At 42.5% G+C, this 27,591-nt stretch overlaps 1 protein-coding gene and 1 long non-coding RNA gene across 3 annotated transcripts in view; one reads left to right on the plus strand and one right to left on the minus strand.

The window, feature by feature from the left end:
• The window catches only part of LOC140701366 (uncharacterized), a 29,669-nt gene extending 27,838 nt beyond the window's left edge, over positions 1–1,831 (plus strand). The window contains exon 3 of the long non-coding RNA XR_013537806.1: positions 72–1,831. This is a non-coding gene — a long non-coding RNA (uncharacterized LOC140701366). The remainder of the gene's footprint in view (positions 1–71) is intronic.
• A 1,861-nt stretch (positions 1,832–3,692) lies between these two features.
• The window catches only part of LSS (lanosterol synthase), a 56,643-nt gene continuing 32,744 nt past the window's right edge, over positions 3,693–27,591 (minus strand). For both annotated transcript variants that reach the window (XM_072976995.2, XM_072976999.2), the window contains 11 exons: positions 27,216–27,272; positions 25,228–25,299; positions 19,447–19,497; positions 18,519–18,668; positions 18,161–18,257; positions 16,997–17,102; positions 16,630–16,695; positions 15,045–15,125; positions 6,823–6,993; positions 5,981–6,059; positions 3,693–4,817 (listed from right to left, as the gene is read on the minus strand). In XM_072976995.2, the coding sequence (XP_072833096.2) occupies positions 4,605–4,817; positions 5,981–6,059; positions 6,823–6,993; positions 15,045–15,125; positions 16,630–16,695; positions 16,997–17,102; positions 18,161–18,257; positions 18,519–18,668; positions 19,447–19,497; positions 25,228–25,299; positions 27,216–27,272 (1,143 nt within the window). In that variant the 3' untranslated portion in view covers positions 3,693–4,604. The remainder of the gene's footprint in view (positions 4,818–5,980; positions 6,060–6,822; positions 6,994–15,044; positions 15,126–16,629; positions 16,696–16,996; positions 17,103–18,160; positions 18,258–18,518; positions 18,669–19,446; positions 19,498–25,227; positions 25,300–27,215; positions 27,273–27,591) is intronic.

Genomic DNA, 27,591 nt, shown 5'->3' on the forward strand with positions numbered 1-27,591 from the left:
GGAGACTGAACACTCGTGGGCTTTATCACACCTCATCTATCCTCTTTGTCTCTTCTGTTTTCATTCCATAGCACAGCACAGAAGGAGCCAGAGAAAGGAAGAATTTTGAAGACATGTCCCCTGTGCTCTGAGGAGTGGAGTTAACCACTCCTTGGGAAGACTTGGGCTGTATTATTCTATGCAGACCAGAATGAACTTTCATGGAAGAGAAGCCAATGTCCACCATTCTCAGTCTGCAGTTTATCCAGGAATGGGACCTACACAAGCGTGTCCAAAATATTCACTAGTTGGTGGTGGTGGGAAAGGTGGCTGAATTCATCAAATCAATCAAGTTGCGGCAGCTGCTACCTTGTCATGCCTTGTAAATGTGGAAGCATGTTGCTGGTGTGCAGATTTCCTTCAGAGGAGCATTTGCTGAAAAGGCTATTGATGTGACAGCTACTCCATTGGAATGAGCTGTGCCATATCCAGGGTTTTTTTTTTGGGGGGGGGCTTCATAAGGCAAAAATGATTCAATAAATATTAACAAAGTAAAAAAGGCTTTATTGCCTGGTATGGTTGGTAGAAATGAGACAAAGCCTGTTCATTTGATGCAAGAATCAAATCACATCTAAACTGTGTCATCTCTTTTCAATGGTGTGATCGGAATTAGAGCAGGAAGACGGTAAAACAATCTCTTGGGAGGTCTGGAACAGTGGGTGCCAACATTATTGGCCATTTACCCCACAATGAGATTGAGCACAGACAAATCTGAATTAAAACATGACAAGCACAGAAAAAAAACCCTCAATGCAACAAAGCCCTCTATGGAATTATCCCTTTTGGTTGGGAAACTGTTTTTTTTAAGGTACGGGTGCTTTAAAATTATGAATATTTGATATTAATTACATATTCATAAGAGCTTCTTAGTCAACTGGCAGAACTTGCTCCTTACCTCCTTTCATCAGTGAACCAGCATCAGCATTGGCAGGAGAAATTTGAGATGCTAATAAATGGACTTGGCTGCTTTTGTCACACTGCTGACCCAACAATATGCGCAGTTCATAGTTTTCCTTAAGCAGTCTAATTTGATTTTTGAGATGTGCATTTTCTTCCTGAATTCTTCTCATCCATTCTCTCTCCTCCGACATCTTCCTCTGGTAAGGAAGGATGACTTTGTAGCAGATGGCTTTTGCTGGACAGGTCACTAGTCCCAGTGCTTTGAAAGACCCACAGGAAACTCAACACGCTTGGAATGTTTCTACACCATTATGATGTCATCAGTTCTTAATGGAACACTGTTGCCTTGCTATTACTTTTGAGTCTTGGCTTATTTTTAAAAAATGTATTCATTTGTCTCTGCGTAGTGTTTGGTACTGCTCTTTGCTTGTCCCCACCCTTTTGTTTATATCTCCAAGAGCATTAACATCTAAGATGTGGAGAATTGCTTCACTTCATTGTGTCATCATGAGTACGTGTGGGGGGTGGAAGCTATCCTGCAGATTACAAAGAGGTATACCTAACCCAGGCCTTGAAACAGCTGCTGCCACAAGGCCTTGGTTGCTGGTAGCTCCCTTCTTGGGTGTGAGGCCTTTCCTCTTGTGGCTACTTTGGAATCTAGCCAGAGCTGTGGCTGGAGAAGCAACATCAATATCTCAAGCACAAAGGGCAAACAGCTGACATTGCCATCAGTGCTGCTGTTTAGGATAAGCTAGGAGTCCCAAATTGCCCAGCTGCCTTGGCCTCAAGGCCCAAGGATGAAACATTGTGTTTTTGTGTGTGCGCATGTGCCAGGTAGATAACTTGATAGTACTCCAGTTACAGCAAAAACAAATAAAAAGGTCTACAACACAGATTTTGTACCAGTATAATTTTATGTAAAACCAGTTTTCAAGTTTTAAATAGCTAAGTGACCCTACTTATGTAATCTTTTAAATGTATTCATTGTACTGGACCAACTGTCCTGAAAATGGAAATAAGTTAGGTTACCCCTGTGGTGACTAACAAACTGAACATTAAAACCTAAGTTCTGCAACATGGAGACAGCCTTAAGCGATAGCTACTTACCAGCCAGTTTGCTGCAGTGCCCTGTCACCACCAAACCAAACTATATCAAACCATGTTGGGCTCCCTGGCATAAGCAGAGTTTCACAATGCAAAAAAACATCCTTTGCATCACCAGCAAAGCAATTCAGAACAAAGTGGCCCAAGATCACAAGAGTTTTTACCAAAAGGCAGAGACTAAAGCTCACAACAAAGAGGAGGGTGAATGGGCTGTGACTTCACAACCTACTATTTGAGGAACAGCAGTTAAGAGAAAGAATACAGGGCTATTTTTTCCTTTTACAGCACAATTCAGTTCCAAGTATGGAAGAATATAAAGTCAGCTTTGCACACTGCCAGAAATGTTCGTAGGATTTCCCTAGGTGAGACCTACCACCTTAGTACCAACACTCTGTATTTCCTGCAAATCTGATTAACACTGGCCAGAATCTTGTTGTTATTTTATTTCAAGAGTATGTGAGATCACATAAAAGGTCTGTGGGCATCCCAAAACCTAATCCATGGACATGTTTATACCACAGTAGTGTTCCCAACAGAAACTTTGTGCATAAAAAAACCCCCAAGAAGAATATGAGGGGAAATGGCTATTGACAACTCCAGTCGCATTAAGCAGGTTAAGCAAGTACAAACATTTCTACCATTATACTTCCTCTTGCTACTAGCAATGGCAATACATATCAACTGCAAGCCACAGATAACAGGATGGGTGGTAGCGGTTCCTGCTTATTAAGCTATAATAACCATATCTGAAGTTATCTAGAGTGTCCCTGTTTTTATCAATAAGCACATGCTACAAGGAGGTTCCTCTTCTAATTAGAGAGGCAGTGATGTGTAGGTAGAATGAAACAGGAAACAAATAGTAAAATAGACCATATTACTTCCAAAAAAGGGATTTTTTTCTAAGTGAAAACAAAATAATGCCTTACCATCCCATTAAAAATGTTTCTAGCTGTGATCATACTACTCAGCTATTCTGGCTCCCCAAGAGCCTTCTTTTTAAAAGAGACATTCAAAATATAATTTGCTCAATGCAGTCTGAGGTAGCACAGGACACTAATTCAGCCATCCTAGGCATGCCCATCCTCTTATATGGTCTGCCAACATGTGAGATATACCTTGTTAAAAAAGATCACTTCTCTACAAGGAGAAAAAAAGATTGAAGTCCCTTAGACTTAATGAAAATGCCACATGATCCACAACCAAATTTATTTACATCTATCACTCTAAAATGTTCACTCAGTTGCAGCCACTGCATGTAGAATTAACATATAACGAGCAGAGTCACTCCTGTCCAGCATATGTACCTAATGCCAAGTACCAGCAAAATTTAGGGTGTAAATCCTGGGGTTTGCATTGCCATAAGCATCAGTTAAATGTTACAATAACTTTCAGAAAACCAGCTATATTAGTTTGTGTCAGCATGCAAGTAAAATGAGTGCGGGGGGAGGGGGGGAGGGGGGAGGGAGCAAAATATTGTAGCCCTTTAAAGACTAACAGGTTTATTTCAATGTAAGTTTTCATGGACTAAAATCCACATTTTTGGACACAAGATTGCAAATACATATCCTCTGTTTATTCAATGGTGGTTTATTCCATAGTGGTGAGGTACAGTACGTGTCCAGGTAAAGGAGCAGACAAGGTGACAGTAGTTTGTTAGCACAAGAGGATTTTAATTAGCAGATACGGTATTCCAGTTTTTTGTAGAAAGGGAGGCAGCAGAAACTGGCTACATAAACAAGTTCCAATGTACCTCGAAGGGCCTAAATAAAGATCAAGGCTTCTTAGCGCACTGAATATTTGTTAATAACTCAGCTTTCTGTAATATCTTATGGGTATAAAAATGTTTCCCTATACAGTCTCTTAAAATTCTTATGACAGCCAAGTCTGTCTAGCTTATTAGTTTACCTGAGACCTGCTTCCTGTCTTAACAAACCATTATTTCTTGGTCTATTATTTTCCTCCTCATGAACCTTATCATCATGGGATAAATAGTGTACATGGAACATGCTTTTAATCACTATGTCTGCAGAAGTGGATTCTGAGCCACAAAAGCTCACACTGTTAGTCTTTAAAATGTTAAAAAGGTTTTCCTTTCTTCTTTCTGTCCTTTTGCCTACATGTTACTGTGAAGGGTTCCTCTGGCTTTGTTTACTTCATTCACCAGCTCATTTGCCAAATGATGATTTCATTCACCAAATGAAATTTGGTCCTCAAACTCAGTAATGAACACGATTCTATAAAGCCACATTCTAACTGCCAAAAATAGAAATATTTTTTGCTAAAAATATTATTAGTACAGTGATGGTTGCTAAGGAAATCTGGTCAGGCCACACTGTCTCTGTGTCCAGTTCTTTGTGTCTTGTATTTCCAACCCTAATCAGAATCTGGAGGATGACAATTTTTCAGAAAACTTTTCAGTGCCTTCCCTTCAATTGTGTCCTTTCAGAGGTTCTTTCAAACAGAACCTTATGGTTATCTTTACATAGCCCTTGATAGCAATTGAGAAAATTACAAAGAATTTCAACAAAATGGTAAGTTCAGTACTGGTTACTATCCCAAACTTAGGAAAGGATGAATGACAATGTATTTTTACTTGTCAGCCCTGCAGCCAGTCTCTTTTCTCCATTTCTTAAGGCCCCAGTAGAGAGCTTGCTAGCAAGAGGGCTGGCGTGATACAGACGAGAAAAGCGTCCCAGGGTCCAGATGGGGAAGACATTGCGGTAGGAAGTGTAGCTGATAGCACAGGTCTTGTTAAATACTCCAGCGATGTTCTCCTGTAGAGCAAAATAACAGAATCTTATCTTTCCTGGGTGGTAAGAAGCACAAAAGGTTCTAAAATACAAGAAGGATTTAATAAGGTCATAAGTCTTTGTATGGAAAACAGTCAGCTGTGTTATGGTCTTGGCCTCATACAGTGCTTAATATGCTCATGCAATATCTGATAAAATGCAATATGTTTTGACAATATTATGGTGAAAAAGGTAACATATACCTTTGAAGGACAGGATCTTTAGAAAACAAGAATGTGATGTAAGGTGTGACTTGTGTAATAAATTATGTTTTCTTTGATTGTGTTGAAAGCAAAGAAGAAATAAGATATGTTATATAGATCTGTAGTACTTAGTGTATCTGGTAATCAAGTAGATCTGTTTATTTAGCGTAATTGGTATTCAAGTATTATGGGGTATCATTATATAACAAGTTGTGATTGCAATATTATTCTTTGTTTCCTTTGGTAAGCCATGCCTATTCTGTAAACAACAGAAGCAATCTATAAGTCACCAGTTCCACAACAGATCCTATACACTTTTGATATTTGGAGTCTGGTCTGTGTAAAGATCCTGGTCACATCATAAACCCAAACAGAAAGGAGTGTGAAGTTCACCTGAGATGGTGAACACAAACTGCTAGAAAAAGGATTAGGTAAACAGTCCTGAAGATGTGAAAGGGTAGCATGCACTAGAGAAGGGCAAGGGAAAATTACAGAGGAACATGCAGGGATATCAGGGCAAATCAGACAGGTAATCAATAATCATTAGCACATCAGTGTAGATGGCACTTGTCTTTCCTGTTTGCACTGCTCACATGCCATGTATAAGAACTACATCAGCAAGGTGAAAAAGTTCAGCAGGGATTTTGACAATGGAGCCTCCAAGGATAAGTAATGGTCAAAACTGTTTCTCATGGCCTGGCTAGCAGCCAGAAAAGGAATGCCGTCTACCTAAGCAAAGATTCTGTATGATTCACAGTGGTATCTGGAGGAGACAGGAGTGACAAAAAACAAGATTCAAGACTTGAAACAGAAACAGTGGGAGAAATTGCAAAGAGCTAAGCAGGTAAAGGGGGGGGGGATGAACAAATTTAGGTGAATGGCGATGCTGTAATTTGTACAAAAATGCAAGTCAACGTGGGATACACTGAAAAAAGATGGACTTACTTGAGGCCAATCCCCATTAGGCAGTTGTTTCTGAATCAAAACTTTGATTCCCTTCTCCAAGACTTTCACATCTGGATAGCTAGAAAGCAAAGAAACACTTCTGAAATTGCTAAGGTTAGATCTAGAGAGAGAAACTGCAGCAAGTAATTTCCAAATTCAGAAGAGTTCCATTCAAGTCCCCAGCATGCCAAGCTAGAAGTTCAAACTCCACCACATTAATGTGTGACCTGCCCCACACTCCAGAGCAATGCAAAGAGAAGAGGCTAAGGGCCTCTTGGAAGGCTCTCCTTTGAGCACAGAAAGTGTCTGGCGCTATGTCTGAGCAGGCTAGAGGTGTGTCTGCTCTCGCTGTCTTCCATTTGCCTGTATAGCTAATGAGGGCACTGCATATAATAAGAGTGGACTGTGTCACCTCCCCCACCTGCCCCAACAACAATTGAAGTATCTACGCTGATTTGTGATTGTTCAAACAGACACCATTCTTAGCTTGTCTTGCAGCTCTGATCCTTCTAAGTGGACAGACAAGCCACATCTGAAGATTGAATGCAAGATTTCCAGACAAAGTAATGCTGGGGGTGTGGGGGGGAAGGAGAAAGTAATTGTCTTTTCCCAAGGAGACATCTATGGAATCTGTTTGTGTCAAAGATGTGGGGCTTCCCCCACCCCCCCCATTAGACTACAGTTAGGGGATGCAGCTGTTAGATGGCCACCAGCACCAAAAGCCTATCCTGGAAGGAGAGATGGCTGTGTCTATTTGACCTCACGAGAAATGCAGAGGCCCAAGGCTATCAGGAGAGGTTGGCAATGAGGAGCCCATGTCACTTCTAGCCACAAGCGCTTACTGAACCGCCATGAGTCCTAGAAGAGCCCAGCAGGTGTTGTGGATCTGGGAGGCGGCACTCTGGATGTATCTGCGCTGTTCACATGACTCAAAATCCTCTCCCCATCCACCATCCTCCATCTGTTTGGAGACCAGGAACTCGCAAGCACGGGACACTTCCTCACAGGCCACTCTGAAAGAGAAAAGGAAGACGAAGAAGAAGAGGCTGCTTGCCTTCAGAGGTCGTTCTCAATGTGGAGGGAGCGTCCTGGGGCAAGGAGTGTAAGCAGCCCCTTATCTCCAAAGAGATTTATGGGGGTGCCGGAAACTGGGATGAGTACGAAATCCAGACAAACCTCTAACTGCTGAGCAGAGCCACTTAGTTCTCAGCCAGGTCCTGTCTAAATTTCTTCCTCAAAAGCCAATCTCCTTTATTAAGAAAGCAACACACACAGACAAATCCATGAGCTATACTCAGAATAATCTGGCTCTGAAACTTTGGTAGCAAACACACGTGGCCAATTAGACATTCAGCTAGTCTGTGCAAGAACTAATACATTCAGATTTAATCATTACTGCTTTATTGAAAAGAATTGCTTTAGAAAAGAATTCAGTTGATAGTAAAATAGTTTAGTAGGTACATTTTCATTCAAGACCAACGGAACACTCCACTCCCCCACTCCAGCTAGAAAAATAAAGAAATAGAATTATGCTAACTAACAAAAAGCATAAATAGTCCATCTCACGTGTCTTGGGTCTTCATAGGTTGATGCTAGATGAAAACCAGTTGACTTCCATCAGTCCATGGTAGGAAAAATAGTCCATTATGGGGAAAAGCACGTGTCTGCCCTTTCTCAGATCAACTCCATCTTTTTTCCAACTCCCTTACTAACTTCCTTCTTCTTCCCAGAAGGCTTCATAAGGAACACCCCCTCCTGGGTCTTGTTGTTCCGCCTAACTTTCTCATGGAGCTTCAGTTGTTATCATACTTTGTGGCAGAATTATTTTGACTACGAAAGTCTCTGCTCTCTACTCAGCTTAGCAACGAGATAACCAGAGAGCGAAGCTTCTCTGAAACAGCATGTAAAACTTTCCTACTACAGAACAGACTTTAAATCAAAATGGATGCTATTGGGACAATCTTAGGACTACATATCCCATTCTAATACACATAAAAACACAAATCATCACATGCCCCCCCTGATTATCGTTAAAATTCAGAGCAGTTAATATGATCTAATTTTAAGAAATCAAGTAAAAGTAACTAAAAAGTAATTCAAAGTAATTAACTGGTTATATCTCAAAATTCAACTACAGATTAACTATTACAATACTGAAACATAGCACACTGTTGAATACATTGTTTCAACGTTCAGGTTCATAAGAATCTTCACAGTACATTCTAGAAAGACCATCTGCCACTACATTCAATTTTCCAGGAATGTGTTGAACTTCAAAATCAAAATCTTGCAATGCTAGACTCCATCTCAACAATTTTTGGTTGTGAGATTTCATCTTCTGCAACCAAACTAAAGCTCTGTGATCTGTTTGGAGTGTAAACTTACGCCCCCATAGGTAAGGTCTAAGTAAATTGAGAGACCAAAATATAGAAAGAGCCTCTTTTTCAGGTACTGCGTAATTTCTCTCTCTATCCAAGAGTTTTCTAGAGAAGTATGAGATAGGGTAAAGGTTCCCATCTTCTCCTTGCTGTAACAATACTGCTCCAAGTCCTAATTCAGAGGCATCTGTTTGTAAAATGAATGGTTTGTCAAAATCAGGGGATTTCAGTATAGGTGCATCCATAATCTTAGCTTTTAAAGCATCAAAGGCACCTTGACACTCTGGTGTCCACTTTACCTTGACAGGCTGTCTCTTCTTAGTGAGCTCTGTCAGAGGTGAAGCCAAATGACTGAAATCAGGAATAAATTTTCTGCAGTAGCCAACTAGGCCCAAAAACGAGCGTACCTGTTTCTTAGTTTTTGGAATAGGCCAATCATTAATAGATTGTACTTTAGCTTGCAAAGTCTGAATTTCTCCTTGCCCAATCAAATGACCTAAGTACATGACTTTTCCTTGCATCCATTGACATTTGCTGGCTTTGACTGTCAGTCCTGCTTGCTGAAGTCTGGACAAAACAGTTTCAATGTGAGACATGTGAGAATCAAAATCAGAACTGAAAATGGCAACATCATCAAGATAAGCACTTGCAAAAGGTAAACCTTGTAAAAGTTTGTCTATCATCCTTTGAAATGACGCACCGGCGTTCTTCAAACCAAATGGCAATCTTCGGAAACGGAAAGTTCCCACGTGCGTGATGAAAGCGGTCTTATCTCGTGAATCTTCAGCTAAATCGAGCTGCCAATAAGCATTCTTTAGATCGAGAATGCTGATAAACTTAGCCTTTGAAAGATGTTCAATTAAATCATCCATTCTAGGCAATGGGTATGGATCTGGAACAGTAACACTGTTTAACTTTCTGTAATCAACACAAAATCTTACTTCCTCGAGAATTTCACCCAGAGCATTACGTTTTGGCACCAGAACCACCGGAGAAGCCCAAGGGGAGAATGACGGTTCAATCACCCCCAAAGATAACATCTTTTGTATCTCTTGTTCAATTTGGATAGCATGATTACCAATTGCTCTATATGGGCTAGACCGTATGGGCTGGGCATTGTTCTCAGTAGTTATCACATGACTGATCAATTTGGTGTAACCTGGTTTATCTGAAAATACCTCTTGGTATTGTTCTAAAATTTGAAACAGCCTTTCTTTCTGATCAACGGTACCTGTTAAAACAAGATTATCAGACCATGTACCTGCATCTTGCAATTCAGACAACATATCAATAGGTTCATTTGCAGCATGAAAATATTCAGCATGACATTGGAAAACCATTGCAGATCTATCTTTGTACAGTTTCAAACTATTGACATGGTAAAGAACAGGTTTCTTATTAGAATCCAACATTTTGACAAGATAATTGACATTTCCCAATTTTTGAACAATTTCACCTGGACCTTCCCAGACAACTTCTAACTTAGAAGGTCTGAGTGGATTCAGAACAAGTACCAAATCACCCACAGAAAATTCTCTGTGTCTGGATCTCTTGTCGTGGAAGAACTTCTGACTTGCTTGAGCATCCAACAAATTGTCTCTGGCCAACTCCTGGACAGCCAAGAGTTTCTCTTGAAGTTTTCTAACAAAATCAGCAACTGGCACAGTACTACTTTTAACCACACCTTCCCAATCGGATTTCAGGAAGTCCAATGGTCCTTGTAGATTTCTTCCAAACACCACCTCACTTGGAGAAAAGCCACCTAGTGAAGAATGAGCTGAGCTACGGTAAGCAAACAAAGCAAAAGGCAAAAGCTCATCCCAAATGTTTCCATATTCTTGGGTCAAAGTTTTAAGCATCCTAAGCAAAGTTTGTTGACCTCTTTCCACCATACCATGAGATTGAGGATGATGGGCCGTGCTAAAACTGATGGTTATTCCACTTATCTCGCAGATCTTACGCATAAGTTCACTTGTAAAGGCTCCTGCTTGATCACAAATTATTTTGGATGGTACTCCAATACGCGAGCACAAGTCCACGATGATTCTAGCTATGGTGGTAGCTGTCAGGTTGCTAATAGCGTAGGCCTCGATCCACCTACTGGCAGAACAGATGAAAGAAATGATGTATTTCTTCTTAGATTTAGTAGGAACAAAAGGTCCTAGCACATCCATTTGCAAACACTGGAACACTTGGTCAGGAATTTCCATAATCTGCATTTCGGCCTTTACCTTGTCAGTTTGATGGCCTGTGCGTTGGCAATAGTCACAAAACTGACATAGTCCTTTACAGTTTTTGAAATACCAGGCCAGTAAAAATGTTGAGAAATTTTCTTTAGGGTTTTTTGTATTCCCTGGTGCCCACTACTCGGATGGTCATGAGCCATTTCTAGTATTCTCAGTCTATATTCAGTAGGCACGACTAACTGTTGAACAGGTTGGGCATCCAAGTTGGATTTGGGGAAATATTCTCTGTACAAAAGTCCATTTTCTCCCCACAGGAAACTAACTTGCTGATGCGCAGGACGTTCAGCATAGTTGTCTGCTTGTGACCTCAAAGAAGCTAGAGAGGGATCATTAAGTTGCTTCAGTCTAAAGTCCTCTGATCCCTTAGGTATCACCTCCTCTATTGTAGTTTCAGTTGTAGCTGCATTATCAGGTTTGGTCACAAGAGGCTGCTGTTGGGTAAGGTCTCCATCTGAGCTATCCTCAGTGGATTCCTGCTCCAGTTCAGGATTATGCATCTCCCTACTTTGAGAACGCGTAACTACCGACATCGAAGTTGCATTTTGACTCTGCATGTGATCCAAAAAAGCAAGATCATTTCCAAGAAGAAAATCAGGTTTTCCCTCATGGGTTAAAATATGTTTTGCACCTGACCAGGACTTGTAGGTAATTTTTACATAAGCTAGAGGAATGAAATACTGATCAGTCTCTATAGATCCATAAGTTTTTACTGGACACCTCAGGTTGTTCAAGATCAAGGTGGGGTCTAGAAAATGTCTGCTTATCGAAGAAATGTCGGCACCCGAGTCACGAAAAGCACTTAAAGCCATATCACCTCCAGGTGTGTGAAGAAAAACCACCTCAGAAAATGTGCGGGTTGCCCAGTCCCTTTGTGCAGTTGGTACTATGCAATCAGGATCCATAACAGAAAACCTCTCTCCTGATGCAGTCTCTTTTACAATTTCTGAGGAAATTGAAGCAATTTGTAAGTCCAAAACTCTAGGCACATATTGGTTTACTGCTGCCTGCATTCCACTGGCTTGCGAAGGGGTTACCGTTAGGTTAACTCCTTCCTGACTCTGTGAAGGCACAATGCTTGACTGGTGAGGCACAGAAACTGCATTACTGGCAGCTGGCACTTGCTGAGTTCCCGCTGGCACAGAACTTACATACGCCATCTTGGGTGTGCCTGCTTTAGATCTGCGTGGAGCTGGCACAGGTGTTTTTCTAGCTGGCTCCTTAACTTGGCTAGCTGGCACATTCAACCTTGGGCAATCTCGTCGCAGATGAGAGCCACCACATTCAAAACATTTAAGAGGTGTTTTACTCTGGCTAGGAGCTAGGCTCCTGCGTTGCTCAAATGAACTTTGCCTGGGCTCTTGAGAAAAAGACTTTCTAAATTCAGGCTGACTCTGTCTCTTAGGCACTACTGGTGCAGTCTTTGCCCTAACGGCAGGTTCATGCGTTTTAAAGGAGAGAATTTCATCAGTCTTTAAAGCAAGGGTTTGCAAGTCTTTGTAGCCTCTCTCCAACAAAGTACTCCTTATTTCTGAAGGCACTAAATTAAGAAAATGCTCCATGTACAACGCAGTTCTTAAATCCTCAAAAGTACTGGCGCCCAAGGAGCTCAACCACTGATCACCTAGATGTTCTATTTTGTCAGCTAGTGCAGAATAACACTCATTAGGCTGCTTTTTCAGTTTTCTAAAGTTCTGCCTCAGTATTTCCGAAGTGAAACCAAATTTTCTCTTTACCACCTCTTTAAAAATAGGCCAGTCAGGGTCCTCATCAGATAATTTGGCTACCAAGTTGGCAAGTTGCCCAGAACACTGAGTACGCAATAGCTTGAGGTACCAGGCCTCCGGTATCTTAAGATCTCTACACGCTTGTTCATATAACGATAAAAATGATAAGATATCATCGCCATCATGGTAGTAAGGTAGATTGCTTCTATCAACACTGGCTATTGAGTTCTTAAACTCCTCTTTTTCCTTCAGCTCATTAACCAAACGCTCCACCTTTTTCTCTCTGTACTGCTTCAATAACTCATCAGCAATGTTCTGATTATGAATAGATTGAGTGTGACAAGCAACAAAATCTGCAAACATAAGGGTTAACTTATCCACTGGTGATAGACTCTTGTTAGGATCAGGGCCCTCAGCACCGGCTGCTGCTGCTGCTGCTGCTCCTGCTGTCCCATCAGAAATGCCTCTGCCTGGCACTCCCCTCCCTACTGGAGTGCTGGCACCCGCCATTTCCTCTGCCTGATCCATCTGTTGCAACTTAGTCCAAGTCTGATCTGGATCAGATCTAAGTAGGTCCTGGATATCCTCAGTTGTGAGACTGTACTTAATTCCACCTGTTCGCAATCCCTTAATCTTAATTGTCCTCTGAGTCACAAACTGCTCTCCAGGCAACTTCAAAAATTCTTCTCCTTCTAAGTGTTGCTCCATGCAAGCTGCAACTAACGCAGACGCCAAGCTGACCCAAAAGGAAAAATCCTCTCCCTGCCCCTGTAGCCGAAACTGTAGGGCGAGGGCAAAGCCATAAAACACTCTGGCAGAAAACAGCCCTACCCTGGAGCTTCAGAAGGGCGACCGTTTACTTGCATGAAAATGCCCACTCATTAAACAGCCCAATTACATAACCAAAGCATTAGTTCTTACAGACTTGGCTTAAAGCTAAGTCTTTTCATTAAGACCCTTAGCTTAAAAGAAAAATGCAATATAGCTAATTTATAGCTCTTCAAAGTAAATAGCGTGGAAGAAACCCCTTTGCCAAGGCTTGGGATTTTCAGCTGTGAAAAGCACATGCATCGAGATGCTTGCTGCTTTCAACTTAAGCCAAAGTAAACACAATAAATCAAAGCCCGTGTTTCGTGTCACCGCTGCGACCATGTAAGCAGCCCCTTATCTCCAAAGAGATTTATGGGGGTGCCGGAAACTGGGATGAGTACGAAATCCAGACAAACCTCTAACTGCTGAGCAGAGCCACTTAGTTCTCAGCCAGGTCCTGTCTAAATTTCTTCCTCAAAAGCCAATCTCCTTATTAAGAAAGCAACACACACAGACAAATCCATGAGCTATACTCAGAATAATCTGGCTCTGAAACTTTGGTAGCAAACACACGTGGCCAATTAGACATTCAGCTAGTCTGTGCAAGAACTAATACATTCAGATTTAATCATTACTGCTTTATTGAAAAGAATTGCTTTAGAAAAGAATTCAGTTGATAGTAAAATAGTTTAGTAGGTACATTTTCATTCAAGACCAACGGAACACTCCACTCCCCCACTCCAGCTAGAAAAATAAAGAAATAGAATTATGCTAACTAACAAAAAGCATAAATAGTCCATCTCACGTGTCTTGGGTCTTCATAGGTTGATGCTAGATGAAAACCAGTTGACTTCCATCAGTCCATGGTAGGAAAAATAGTCCATTATGGGGAAAAGCACGTGTCTGCCCTTTCTCAGATCAACTCCATCTTTTTCTCAACTCCCTTACTAACTTCCTTCTTCTTCCCAGAAGGCTTCATAAGGAACACCCCCTCCTGGGTCTTGTTGTTCCGCCTAACTTTCTCATGGAGCTTCAGTTGTTATCATACTTTGTGGCAGAATTATTTTGACTACGAAAGTCTCTGCTCTCTACTCAGCTTAGCAACGAGATAACCAGAGAGCGAAGCTTCTCTGAAACAGCATGTAAAACTTTCCTACTACAGAACAGACTTTAAATCAAAATGGATGCTATTGGGACAATCTTAGGACTACATATCCCATTCTAATACACATAAAAACACAAATCATCACAAGGAGGACAGGGGAAGGGACTTTAATCATACCACGAAGCGCAGATTGATGGTACAGAGAATAACGGTAGAGAAGAAGAAGGCACAAATTCATTACATCCCAGAAACGTACAAAACACACTCAATTCAAATGTTCCCACAAAGCTCAACTGCTGGTTGCAAGCCATAAGCAGAATCTGGAACTGGCAGAGAAATAACAGTTGAATTGGGGGGGGGGGGGGGAAGGATCTCCAATGCCTAACTTCTGATGAGGCCATGTGACGTTGCTGCAGCAATATACGGAGAACAGATGATGTATTAAAACTGCTGACCAAGATGGTTTTCCTCCATTAAACATTAACAATGCCTGGTTGGGGAGGAGCATGTCTGGCCTCGCAGCAGTGCCCCCTCTTTGTCTTGTCTCAGATGAGTGCCAGACCACTGAGGCTCCAAATATTTACGTGATGGATTATTAGGACTGCTTCTCTGCTGCCTTTTCTCTTAAGGTCAGACTAATACCAGGCTGAAATTTAGCACATCCAGTCTTTAGGTTCCGTGCAGGATATAAATAGCTCATCCCTAATGCTAGATCTTTCCTTTGGAGATTGTTCCTATTAAAAGTAATTTTACCTGATCTGCAGAACCGCATTACACAACTGGGAACAGATGTTCACTTACCCATCCTGATAGGTGTGCTGCATACAAGCAAATGCTTCCAACGCAAACCACGTGCCATAGGTGATGCACACACCCCAACACCTAATGGAGAGCAGAAATAGTTCAGCAAATGAAAAATATCTGAGGAGGAAAACCCCAGGCACTTTGGCCTCAATATGTTCTCCAAAGGAACCAGAATTCAGTGGTCTAAAGTAATTCAGTGAGTTTCAAGGTAGGACAATTTGAATCTGGATCTCCCAAGTCCCCATTCAATATGCACCAATAGGAAGCAGAGGGATCATAAGTGACAGATGCTTTGCCTTTTAAATTTTTCTTTGTAGCATTTATACCCCTTTCTCCATCAAGTACATGGTAAAAAGCCTTCATCTTCAATTACCACACACAGAGAACAATGCATAAGACTGGGAAGAGGGAAATCCATGTCGGAACTATTGCCATTTTTAATGCTCTGAATACTGTACATCCTCATGTCATCTTTAAATGCTCATTTACCTGGTGACCTAGTTCTTATAGAGTGATCAGGAACCTGTAACCTACAGGCCAGATGTTGTCTTTGGGGTGGAGGGTTTCCCAACCAGCCTACAAGTGTTTTCTGCTGCCATCTTTTTCCTATCAGTGACTGGCAATGAGAAGCTATTTGAAATCCAGAAAACTGAGCATAGAGCTTTGCATGAAACAGATAATTCTTTTATAGCCTGGGAGACTACTGGACTGGGATCTCATCTTGAGTACATGGGCACCAAATTGAGTTGTACTGTGATGGCTGAGTGGGGAAATGTCCACACTGGTTACAATAACATCTGGCCGTGCCCACTGTGCTTTGGCCACACTACAGAATCATAGAAAAGTGAAGTTGGAAGGGGCCTACAAGGCCATCATGTCCAACCCCCTGCTCAATGTAGGAATACAATCAAAGCATATCTGCCAGGTGATTATCTAGGTTTTTCTTGGTGAGTGTTGGAACACTCACCAACTCCTGAGTTTAACTGCTATCAGTCATATTTCCTGCTAGAAGACAACTTCTAGGCCCTTCCCAGATTAGAATTCTGCTTCTGGAAAAGGGTGTAAATGCTGGAAAGAAAGGTCCTATGCTTTTGCACCACATACTACAAGTAGCATCCCATAATAGCATTCAAATTCCTTGAAGCACATTATGTTTATACCATTACCTTTTAAAGTATATCTACATTCTATTTTCTAAAGTTTTAAACTATTATTTTAATAATAACATTTTTAGCAGTCTTCAGATACATCATATTTTACACAGATAACATTTAAGACCTGTACTGAAACTGAAAGAGTGATTTATCTGAAGCTAAGCACTGAAACATAGTTCAGTTAGGATTTGAACCAGGGCATTCCAGAATCATGATTTGTACTCCTATGTTATGCTGACTCTCCAACGTGTAAAGTGAAACTGTTAGCACAGAAATGGCATTGGCTTTCTGAAAGAAAAAAAATGAAGCCACCCAACAAACCACACAGCCATCCTGTCGTCTGAGATGGAAACTTTTGCTAGGTTATAAAACCCCTGAAGCCTGTCCTCAGCAGTTGAGGTTACACTTCCCTTTATAAAAATGCCTACCCTTCCCAGGAACCATCAGCTCTCTGCGTTCTCCGACAATACTGGAAGCCTTTTTGGAGCACCTTTCTATGAGCAAAAAAGAAAACAAAAGCAAATCTTTATGTGACTCTCCACTATTTCTCCCTCTTACATCCAGATCAGACTGCAAATGATAAAAATGTATACTCTGGAAACACTGCTCCCACTAAGATAGTTGTATTGTTCCTTCAAAGAGATGGAATGCATTCAACTACAGCCTTCTGTTTATATTCCCAGAGGCTTCACTGAAGGAATCTTCACTTCACCTCCTGAAGATTCTGCAAGGGGCCTCCCTGTTCCCCCCCCTGCCCCCCCGCCCCCCCCCCCCGTTCAGGTTTGCTTCTCTTACCTTATCTCTGATGCTCTGTGCTCAGGAAAATGCTCATGGAAGTGTTTCAGTGCCTGCATCACTGCTGAAGTGCACTCAACGTAAGTGTAGTCTACCATGATATCGCCTGCAAAATCCCAGAAACAATATGGCAGATGTGCCCAATCATCAGAAGTCAGCAAAGAAAACCTTTCACCAGAGAGTCCGGCTAGGTATCTCCTAAGCTAGATGGAGGTCTGGGGTGGAAGTGCACTGTGTCATGAGCTGACACATTCCATGGGGTTGTTGGTGCTCTTTTGCTTTATAGCTGTGCTACATACTCTTTTAGGCCCACATCAAGTTACATTCAAACTAAAAAAAAAATGTATTCCTGCCATCTTGAAATCATGCTTCTTTTCTTTCAAGTGAAACAGTGGTCGCTTCCCCCCCCAAAAAAAAAACTTGATAAAAATTAAATGATATCAGGAATGTCTAGTTGCTTATCTGTAACTGTGCTTCTTCAAGTGGCCATCTGTGGGTTTGTGCCTGAGCAGAGCCATATTCCGGAACATTCCCTAGCTAAGCATTTTGGTGGTAGGCCTGCCCCTAGTACATGTATAGCTAGGCCCTGAGTGAGAGCATCCCAGGTCCAGAAAAAAGGCACTTGGGGTGCTTGTCAATTGTGGCAAAGCTCCCACTGCATCAAATGCATTTTTAAAGAGGGGCTAGAGGTGAAGAACAGAAGGGGAAACCAAAAGTGAAAATATGAATGTGTGGAGAACTGAAGAAATGCAGAACTGAGAACCACTTTGCTGAGACCGAAGTATTTTATGAGGTGGAGAAAAAGGAACTAACTAGCTTTTGCTCAGGGTGTGCCTATATATGCATGGGTGGGTAAGGGGTGGGGCTATTGCCAAAATGCTTAGCTAGAGAATGTTCCGGAATGCGGCTCTGCACAGGTACAAACCCATTAGTATAGACAACAGAGACCATGAAGAAAAACTAAATGGAACTGCTTTAGGGGGAAGGACTGTAGTCTGTAAAACAGAGATGCATTCAAAGACAATGATGTACTTGGCCAGAATGAGGAGGCCAAAGGCCTCATTTTGCACCAGTTGTTGAGGAAGAGAACTCTACCTGATCTCCTTGTCCACTGAAAGAAATTCCACCACCAGTAGTTGGTACAAGACAAGCCCTGATTCTTACCAAACACCTCAGAAGGATTCAGTAGTTCCAGCAGCCACCCTCCTCGCATAGTCTCATATGTAGAAAAGCCACCATTGGCGTTCTGCATGCTTAGCAACTGAAAATGAACACAGAGGAAATAAGAAAGTCTGACGTCTGTTAAGTTATACACATGCGCATGATGGAAGGTCAAAGGCATGTGTCAAAAGCCCTCCCTGTGAGTTCACAAGGTCTCAGTTACGCTGCCTTCCTTGGTTTTTGCTTAGAAATGCCCGTCTCCAGTCTGAGACTACTGACCAGCCCATGGAGCTTGAGAGGCAGCAGTGACTCTACAGGACAAGAAATGTTCTTCTGTCTATTCCCCCATCCCCCCACTTACCACATTCACAGCACTGAAGAGGCGGCTGGGCGGAATGTGGTCTTTTATGAATGGGCACTTCTCTTGGAGTAGCATTGCTGACTTCAGCCCTTCTGCAGTGCAGTCAGCTACAATCCAACCACAGTCACGAGTACTGAAGGGAAATCCACCCTAGGGGTTATCAGATGGTAGACAGATTTTTTTTAAAGAAAAAGGAGGAGAAGCCTGAACTTGAGATACTGAATCATAAAATGATGTCCAACAGACTTTCTTAGTCTTCTAGATAGTGCTATTCTGTCATTTCAGGACAGGAGAAAAAGGTATAAAAACACATCTTAGAATCTGTCTTTAATTATTTGGGATTTAAAAATTACACTATGTATAAAGCTGTTTAATAAAAAGCATAAACAACATTTACAAAGAATTCAGAATAATTCAGAGATGATGATGTAAATCTCCTTAAGCTACAGGCAAGTAGATCTGGCTCACACATTGCAGAAAAATATTTCAGTTTTGCATGAGAAAAAGCTACTGAAAACAGACATTTCTGATAAAGTGGACTTGTCCACAAAAGCTCACATTAAAAAACATAAAAGTTAGTCTTTACGGTGCCATCACATTTTTGTCTTTTTTAATTGTTTATTTGTATTTTGCTTTTACCTACAACAAAAACAGACATAATACCTTTTGTCTTAGGAAACAATCAGGAACAGAACTGAACAGACATCTTTTTGTGGACTTAGTGGCTGCAACCAGTGTTAGAGCACAACTACAGTAAGCCTACTGAATTAGCAGGGATTTGTTGAGTCAACTCATCTGCGAGTTCCATTAGTTCAAATCAGCCTATTCTACTTGGAATTTACTACTGATTTTAAGCCAGTGTCTGCTATCCATATTTCCAGAGAAGGCACCTTTTCAACCAGGTTTCTACCTCCTTCTTTAACTGTACCTTGTTCATATGTCGGTAATACTTGTCATAATCAGGTGGATTATCTGGAATCTGGAAAAGATGCAAAATTATTTTCAAACAGGGCAGAGAGAAACAAATCAATACCATAGCAAAAAATATTTTAGAAAAGATTCTGCTCATGATAGAGACCTGGAGAAAACATCTTACTGTAAATAAGTTACAATATGATTAATGTTATTCCCAATCTGGACCTGAAGGAGTTAGCTTAAAAAGGTTTGTACATGTATTTCTGCAACTTAATATGTAAACATTTTTACTGAATATGGAACGTTTTCTGGAATAAATATTGCATTGCCTTGAGGACTACAGAGAAGAGGTCACGAATATGACTGTATAATGATATAAAAAAACACCTCCGGCTATGTTATTTAAGTTTGGTAAACAAAATGCATACTTCTCCAGAGGCATCAGTTTGAAGAGGTTAAAATACATGCCTTTGTATGTAACACAGTGCTGAGAATACTGGAAAATCTAGCTGTTTTTGAGAAGAACAAATTACTTACCTGTAAATGTGGTTCTCTGAGTGGTCTTCTGTGAAGTCACACATGTGGGTTTCACAGCACATATGTGCAGAACCCTCTCAGTTCCCTGTGTGGCCGCTGCTGGCAGACATCAGAAGAAAGGAAAACAGTGTGACAGTCAGCGGGAAGGAGGGTGGGTTGTGTGACTTCACGGAGGAGCACTTGAAGAATCACATTTACAGGTAAGTAACTTGTTCTTATTCTTCATGGTCTCTGTGAATCACACCGGTGGGTGAGCAGCACGCTCACTTCTCAGTAGGTATGTCATGCCAGAGATGCCGAGAGTAGTGCTCTGCCAAAAGCCTCAGATGCCTTGTCACAAACATCCATCCTGTAGTGATGCACGAAGGTCGAAGGCTGGGACCCCGTTGCAGCTCTGCACACCTCTGGGAGAGGAGCGCCTTTTAGGAAGGCGCAATTGACGCTGATGCCACTCTTGTGGAATGAGTCTTGATGGATTGTGGCAACTGGTAAGATAATGAGACTTTAGAAACTATCCAATGAGAAAAACACTGGGTTGAAACCAGTGCCCCTTTAGCTGTGGTATCATAACAAACAAACAAATTCAGGGTGGAACGGAATGAAGCAGTACGCGAGATATAAAGAGCCAGAGCTCTACAAGCATCCAATGCGTGGAGGTCCCTTTCCAAAGGGGAAGATGGATTTGGAAAAAAAGTTGGAAGGAGTATAGGCTGAGATAAGTGGTAGTGAGAGACCACTTGAGTTAGAGCAGACATCAGGGTACGCTGTAATTTCTTCTGAAGAACTGCAGAGATGGAGAGTCATGGCAGAGGGCACACAGCTTCACTGGCTCTATGAGCAGACGTGACAGCAAGGAGAAAGGTAGGCTTAAAGGTAAGTAAGCGTAGGTCGTTTCTTGCCAAAGACGCAAATGGGGGGTCTCATAAGGCAGGCAAGAACCAACTGAAGGGGCCATAAGTGGAGGCAGGTGTCGGCCAGGGAAAGTATGTCTGACACCTTTCAGGAACGGTTTCAGGCAAGGATACTTAAAGAACCGGGAAGCTGGGGATCCACCGAGCCGATGTGAAATGATGGCAGCAAGATAAACCTTTACAGAGGAGGAAGAGAGACCTTGTTGCTTTAGATGAAGTAGGAAACTCAGCACCATGTGGAGGGGTGGATCAGATGCTGAGCAGCCCTTAGAAGCAGCAAAGGATTTGGATTTACGTGTGCATGGTGGAGGGTTTCCTGGGTGCAGCTATCACTGCTTTGATCTCTGTTGTATCCTTCATGCTTAAGACATTCAAGGTCAGGTGAAACCTCCTTCCATTGCTTGTCTGGGCCACCACAGAGTCAGCATGATAACATTTGCCTTCTCCTGCCTGATTTTGGCGATCACATAGTGGATTAAAAGTAGTGGAGGAAACAGGTAGAGGTGATGACTCAAATGGAATGTAAAAACGTCCCCCCAGAGAACTGGGGATTACTCCCCACTTGAGATCAGAAGACCTCACATTTCCTTTTTCAACTTGAGGTGAAGAAGTTGGCTTCTAGGGTCCCCCACATGTCACAGAAAGACAGGAACACTTGGTGATTCAGCTCCCATTTGTGGTTCTGAGTGCAGTTCCTGCTGAAGTAGACTGCAGCCTTGTCTTAACCAGCCAGATGAATGGCAACTGGAAAGATGTGCTCCATGCACCATTCCCAGAGGTCCACAGTCAAAATAAGGAGACGTCTAGCGTGGATGCCTCCCTGTTTGTTTATGTAGTACATGGTGTTGTTGGGTGACTACCTGTACTACCTTGCCTGACAGAAGAGGTAAGAAAGTATTGAAAGCCTTGAACACTGCAAGCAACTCCAGCTCATTTATACGAAGCAGAGAATCCCAATAAATCCAGGTGTCATGAATTTTACACAAAAGGCACAACACATCCCAACTGAAGAGGCTCACGTCAGAGATGACTTGAATGGACCGAGTCAGGGAATGGAAAGTCTTGCCTAGAAGTAGGTTTAGAGGGTTGTTTCACCATTGCAACTAGGAACTGAGCTCCAGGAGAAGCAGGGCTGAGTGGCTATGGAGAAGGTTGAAGAGTGAGAGGTACCATGACTACAAGGACTGCCTTCTAAGCCTTGAGTGTGGAACTGCTGAGGCCAAGGCCATGAGGCCTAAGCAGACGCTGAGTGTTGTGAGTTGAGACCCCTGCACTGGGAACACAGGTGTGGACCACGGAGAGGATATCAAGGAGGTGGGAAGGAGGGGCAAAAGCTTCATTGGGAGTAATGGAATTCAAGGTCGCCCCAATGTAGACTTGTCAAGGTTGACTTAAACGCCAAGATCCTCAAGGAAAACCATTGTGGACCTGATGTGGTTGTGTGCCTGCTTCTCGGATGCAGCCACAGTCAGCCAATCACTAATGTATAGGTAGACCATAATGCCCAGAGTGCACAAAAAAGCAGCCACCAGGGCCATGCACTTGGTGAAGACTCGAAGGGCTGTGGAGAGGCCGAAGGGAAGCTCTTTGAACTGACAGACTACACTTTGCCAACAGCAAAGTGAAGGAAACAGCGGTGGTCTTGCCTGAAGGTAATGTGAATGTAGGCATTTTTGAGATCTATTACCACAAACCAATCCCTGTGATGCAGCAATGGAATAATAGATTCCTGTTATCATACAGAATTTCTTGTTATGGATGAGTTTGCTGACTTTGTGAAGGTTGAGATTAGGCATGAGATCACCACCCTTCTCTGGAGCCGTGTAATTATTGAGAATAGTGACCCTCCAGAATGGGATGATGAGACACTGGCAGGATGAACTCCATGGCACAGCTATGGCAAATGATAAAAAGGACCCATTTGTCTGAAGCTATGTGGAGCCATGCTGAGAGGAATGGAGCTAAGAGCAACGAGGGGTCCAGGCATGAGGCTAGTTGGAATAGAACCATTGGTAGAAATGGAGAGTCAAGGACTCCGCTCTGACATGCAGACCTGGCACTTAAAACCTTGATGGAATCTATACTTTTGGCGCCTGCCCCTTTGAGAATAGCAGGAGGCAGTGGAGGCAAAAGGGAAGGATCTCCGCCTGTCGTAGGGTTGCTGAGATGAAGGAGTAGAGTTGGGTCTCCTCTGGGACTGACAATAATAGCACTGCTGGTGAGGAGGATGGATTCCAGCCCTTTTGCAGCTATGTGCTTTCAAAGATCCTCCAAGATGTCATCAGTCATGGAAAAGAACCTCATCATCAAACGGGAGAAAGAAGACATCATCCACTAGGTCAGCCAAACGAAACCGAGCATGGCGCCAGATGATGACCGTGGTCACTATGATCTTAGTGGCACAGTCTGTGGCACAACAGGCCAAATGTATTTGCTGGGTCACCACAGCCTCGTGGTAAACTGCTACCGTGTCAGTCTGGGCTGTGTCGGGTAAGGTGTCTAAACGGAAGGCTGCAGCTTGTTAAGGAGTACCCATTGGAAGGCACACATTGCCCCTTGGTCACTGGCAACATGGACCACCAATGATGCAGCGGAATATAGGTGTCTCCTGTCACCATCCAACTTACAACCTTCTTTACTCTGTGGAGCTGGCACCTCAGTTGGATCTGGGAAGCAAAAAAATCTAGTAAGAGCAGGGATGCTTAAGAAGAAAGCTCCTTCATCATGAACCCTGTAAAAGTTCTCAACTCTTCTGTCTGTTGGGGCTGAAGATGCTGTCTTCTTCCAAGCATCCTTAGCTAACGTCAGCAGAAAAGTTACCATTTCAAGGTGATGGCTGAACAAGGCTCAGACTCTGATTCAGAGAAGGAGGATGAATCCAAAACAGACGGAGAAGCTGAGAGTTAATGGGAGGCAAGCGGTCGCAATGTAAAACCCTGCTGCTGGAAGGGTTGGGCTAGATGATGTTCTGGACATGGTGGTTGGTGGTGGATGTTGGATCCGAGGGTGGCTGGGGCAGAGAGGAGTTGCTGGTATTGAAGACAGGGGTCAGATCTGATGGCAGCTTAAGAAAGATGTGACTGCTGTTGGAATTGAGCCCATTGCTGCTGACTGGATCCAAAAGGCATCAAATCTGACAAGGAAACGAGGGAGGCTGAATCTGGCAGACAGTGGAGATCCTGATGGAAGGTGGGATCCAAGCTGTATGGCTTCAAAGGATGGCTTTGATGTCATGCAGTGGGAGCGGCTGTGTCCACAACAGAAAAGTGAGCCTGTCTGGAACAGAAAAATGAGTTGGGCCCAAGGGATGCCTGTGCTCCTGGTATTTACGCCCATGCCTTGAAGTCAAAGGAGGCCAAGTATTTATTTGTTTTATTTATTTATCGCATTTATATGCCGCCCATCTAGACATGGTCTAGGAGCACCAGAGGATGGAACTGAAGGTGGTACGAGGTACTGTTGCCCAGGAGGAAATGGTGCCAGAAGAGAAGGCACAGGCAGTCGGAGAGTAGCCACGAGTGTAGAACTGTGCGCTCAGGGCTACTTGAAGCGTAGGAGCCAATAAGGAAGGAGGAGCAGGAATAGTCATCCTCTCAGAAGCACATCACAAAGGCAGATGGGAAACTCCTGGCTGCTCTTGCAGGGTCATCTGAGAACAGGGCACCTAGGAGGGCTGTGCAGGTTGCCAATAAGACATGGCAGGACAGGAGAGGAGAGTTGCAGTCCGGCAGCTGCTGGATCCAAGGGTTGGAGCCGAGGGGGCAGGGCTCCTACACAAGCCGACTGCTGTCCTGCAGCCGAGGAATCTGAAGCCTAAGGAGGAGCTCTGAGCAAAGTGGATGGTTGAGGCTGAAGCTTAGGAGGTGCTAATGGGGCCGGAAGAGTCAAAACTGCGGCTTGCTGGAACGAATCAAAGCCAGTCAAAGCCGAAGCTGAAGGAACCAGCATTGTGAACAGGCCTCGGAGAAACTTGGATCCAGGAGGTGAGAGGGGGAGGAGGAAGAGCTGGAGCTGGAGGATGGCTTGGGCCACACAGAAGGCTGAGTGAAGGCTGGAGAGGTGGAGGCAGGGGTTTCCAGGGGAGCCAGTTCAGGCCAAGCGACTTTGGGAGACATTTCCCTCTTGGCCTTTTTGGATGTTTTCATAGTTTTAGTAGTCCTGGAAGAAAGACTATTAAGTTTTTTAACAAGAATATATGGTGTGGAGAAGTCTTCTGGAGCTGCGGTGTTTCCAGTGATATACACTGGAAAATAAATTTGTTTTATTAAAATGTGAGTAACATTATAATAGAAGTGGACCACAAGAAATTAACTCAGAAGTATACACCCTGGTAATTCTGCCCTTACCTGTGAGATTCTCAAAAACTCATGCGCATGTATCAGACAAGAAGAGAATTCTGGTTTCTTCTCAGCACCAGCCTTAAAAAAATATTATTTTAAATTGCTTAATTAAACATCACTCAAAGTGTTTACATCAGTTAAAATCCCACAGTCTCCACAATCCTATGCACACATGTTAGGGAGTAAACCACACCAAATTCCCTGCAAATTGTGGCCAAACTCCACATACCACTAAGAGCATGCAAATTTTTTTAAAAAGAAAGTAAAATACAGTGGTGCCTTGCTTAACAATTTTAATTGTTTCCATAAAATTTGTCGCTAAGTGAAAACATCGCTAAGCGAAACGCGGTTTCCCATTGAAATGCACTGAAAACCGGATAATCTGTTTCAATAGGAATGAATTGCCGTCCTTAAGTGAAAATCGCCATAGGAAACATCGCTAAGCGAAACGCAATTCCCCAATTGAAATGCATTGAAACCTATTCAATGCATCTCAATGGGGGAAAAAATCAACAACAAATTAAAAAAGAGTCAGAACAAAGTCACATTTGGTTAACAAAGGGTTTATTAAGTGCACTTTATGATTTCAAACATTTTAAACAGTAAACTTTAACTTTATAACATTTAAAAAACAGCAAACATGAGGCTGTTTAAACCATCGTTAAGCGAAACAGGGGACCCCAAAATTTAATCGTTATGCGAAGCATAGTCCCAACATCACTAAGCGAAAATCGCCCAGCAAATTCATCGTTAAACAAAGCGCTCGTTAAGCGAGGCACCACTGTAATGGAAAAAAGAAGACTTAAAAGGCTTTGTACTACCTGGGTGAGGGAGACATTTTAATTCTCTCTATCCCTGTTAGGATCCTGAAATAAATGGCTTCATGAGGCTGGCAGCTTCATTTCATAGGAATTTTCCGCTAGAGCCAGGGCAAAGATCTTCCTTGAAGAGGAATCAGCATCCTCTTAGAAGTGATTGTTTATAAAGTTCACATGACACAGGGAAAGAGTTAACCAACCTCTGTCTACCCTACCAGACTCCACAGAAGCTCAGGCCTCCCTGTGATTGCTACTTACAAAACAAGAAGACAAATATTCATTGTGTTCATGAGGTTCACATCTAATATGGACCCCAGTTCTGTACCTAGAGCACTTGCTGAAAAGCGGACAAATCAGATCTTGAAGATAATGCAGTCAAGGCAAAATCCCGTTGCTTAACATTGTAAATCACACTAGAGTAGGCCCACTGAGTCAGTGGGGATTTCATGGGTCAATTCTTCTGTTAAGTTCCATTGATTTAAATGGATCCACTCTAATTGTGATCTATGTTTAAGTTCCATTTTTGGGGGGCATGCCATCAAGTCAATTTCAACTTATGACTGAAACTGAAAACCCTTTCTAGGTAGAAGATACACAAAAGTGGTTTACTCTCCCCCCCCTTCTTCTGGGAGCACTTCTGGGATTCTGCAGCTTGCCCAAGGCCACACAGGCTGGCTCTTCTACTTGAAGGCACAGTAGGGAATCAAACTTCCAACCTTTGGCTCCACAGTCAGATATCTAATCCAGCCAGCTCAGTTGCAATTAGAGCAGGCCTATTTCAATTAATAAGACCTACAGAAGAGCTGACTCACCAAATGCCCACTGACTCAAGGGGTGAAATCTGGTATGATTTACTTTGCTAAGCAACAGGATTTTTACTAATCCTGCAAACTTGCCAAACAAAAGTATAGCTTCATTACTTGTTTTAACAAGACAGAGAGTAAAAGTCACCATACCCTCGCTCATCCTGGAAGAAAGTATGTTAATGAGCCATTTTATTTACTGACTACACTGCAATGAGTCTCTCAATGACATGTTTCAACAGACTCAGTGAAATCTATATACTTTATCAGATTGTTCTGTATGTTAAATGACATATAGTTATTTATTTAAAATAACAAATCAAAGACTTTAAAAAATATTAAATCAGGAAACATTGAGGGAAAAAGGCATTACCTCTAGGAAAGCCTGGACAGCAAATGCTGTATCCCAAACTTGGGACCCGTTGGTGCCCTAAAAGAGAAGAGGGGCACAGTCATCTCCTAGCTATCTGGCATTTCCTCCAAACATCAGACAACACACAACTGATTCCAAAAAATTTCCCTGCATGTTTCCTCAATAACTCTTCAACTGGCAAGAAATCTCTTTTCCTCATGTGAGAAGCCAGTGAAAAACATTCTACAGACAGCAAGCACTTTGCCCTGTTCCAAACTGCCCTCACTCCAAGTATTATTTACCTATACAGTGGTGCCTCGACTTATGACCATAATCCGATCCAGAAGATGGATGTAAGTCGAAATGGTTGTAAGTCGAAGCACCATTTTCCATAAGA

The sequence above is a fragment of the Pogona vitticeps genome, chromosome 1 (genome assembly GCF_051106095.1).
Source record: "Pogona vitticeps strain Pit_001003342236 chromosome 1, PviZW2.1, whole genome shotgun sequence".
Classification (NCBI taxonomy): domain Eukaryota; kingdom Metazoa; phylum Chordata; class Lepidosauria; order Squamata; family Agamidae; genus Pogona; species Pogona vitticeps.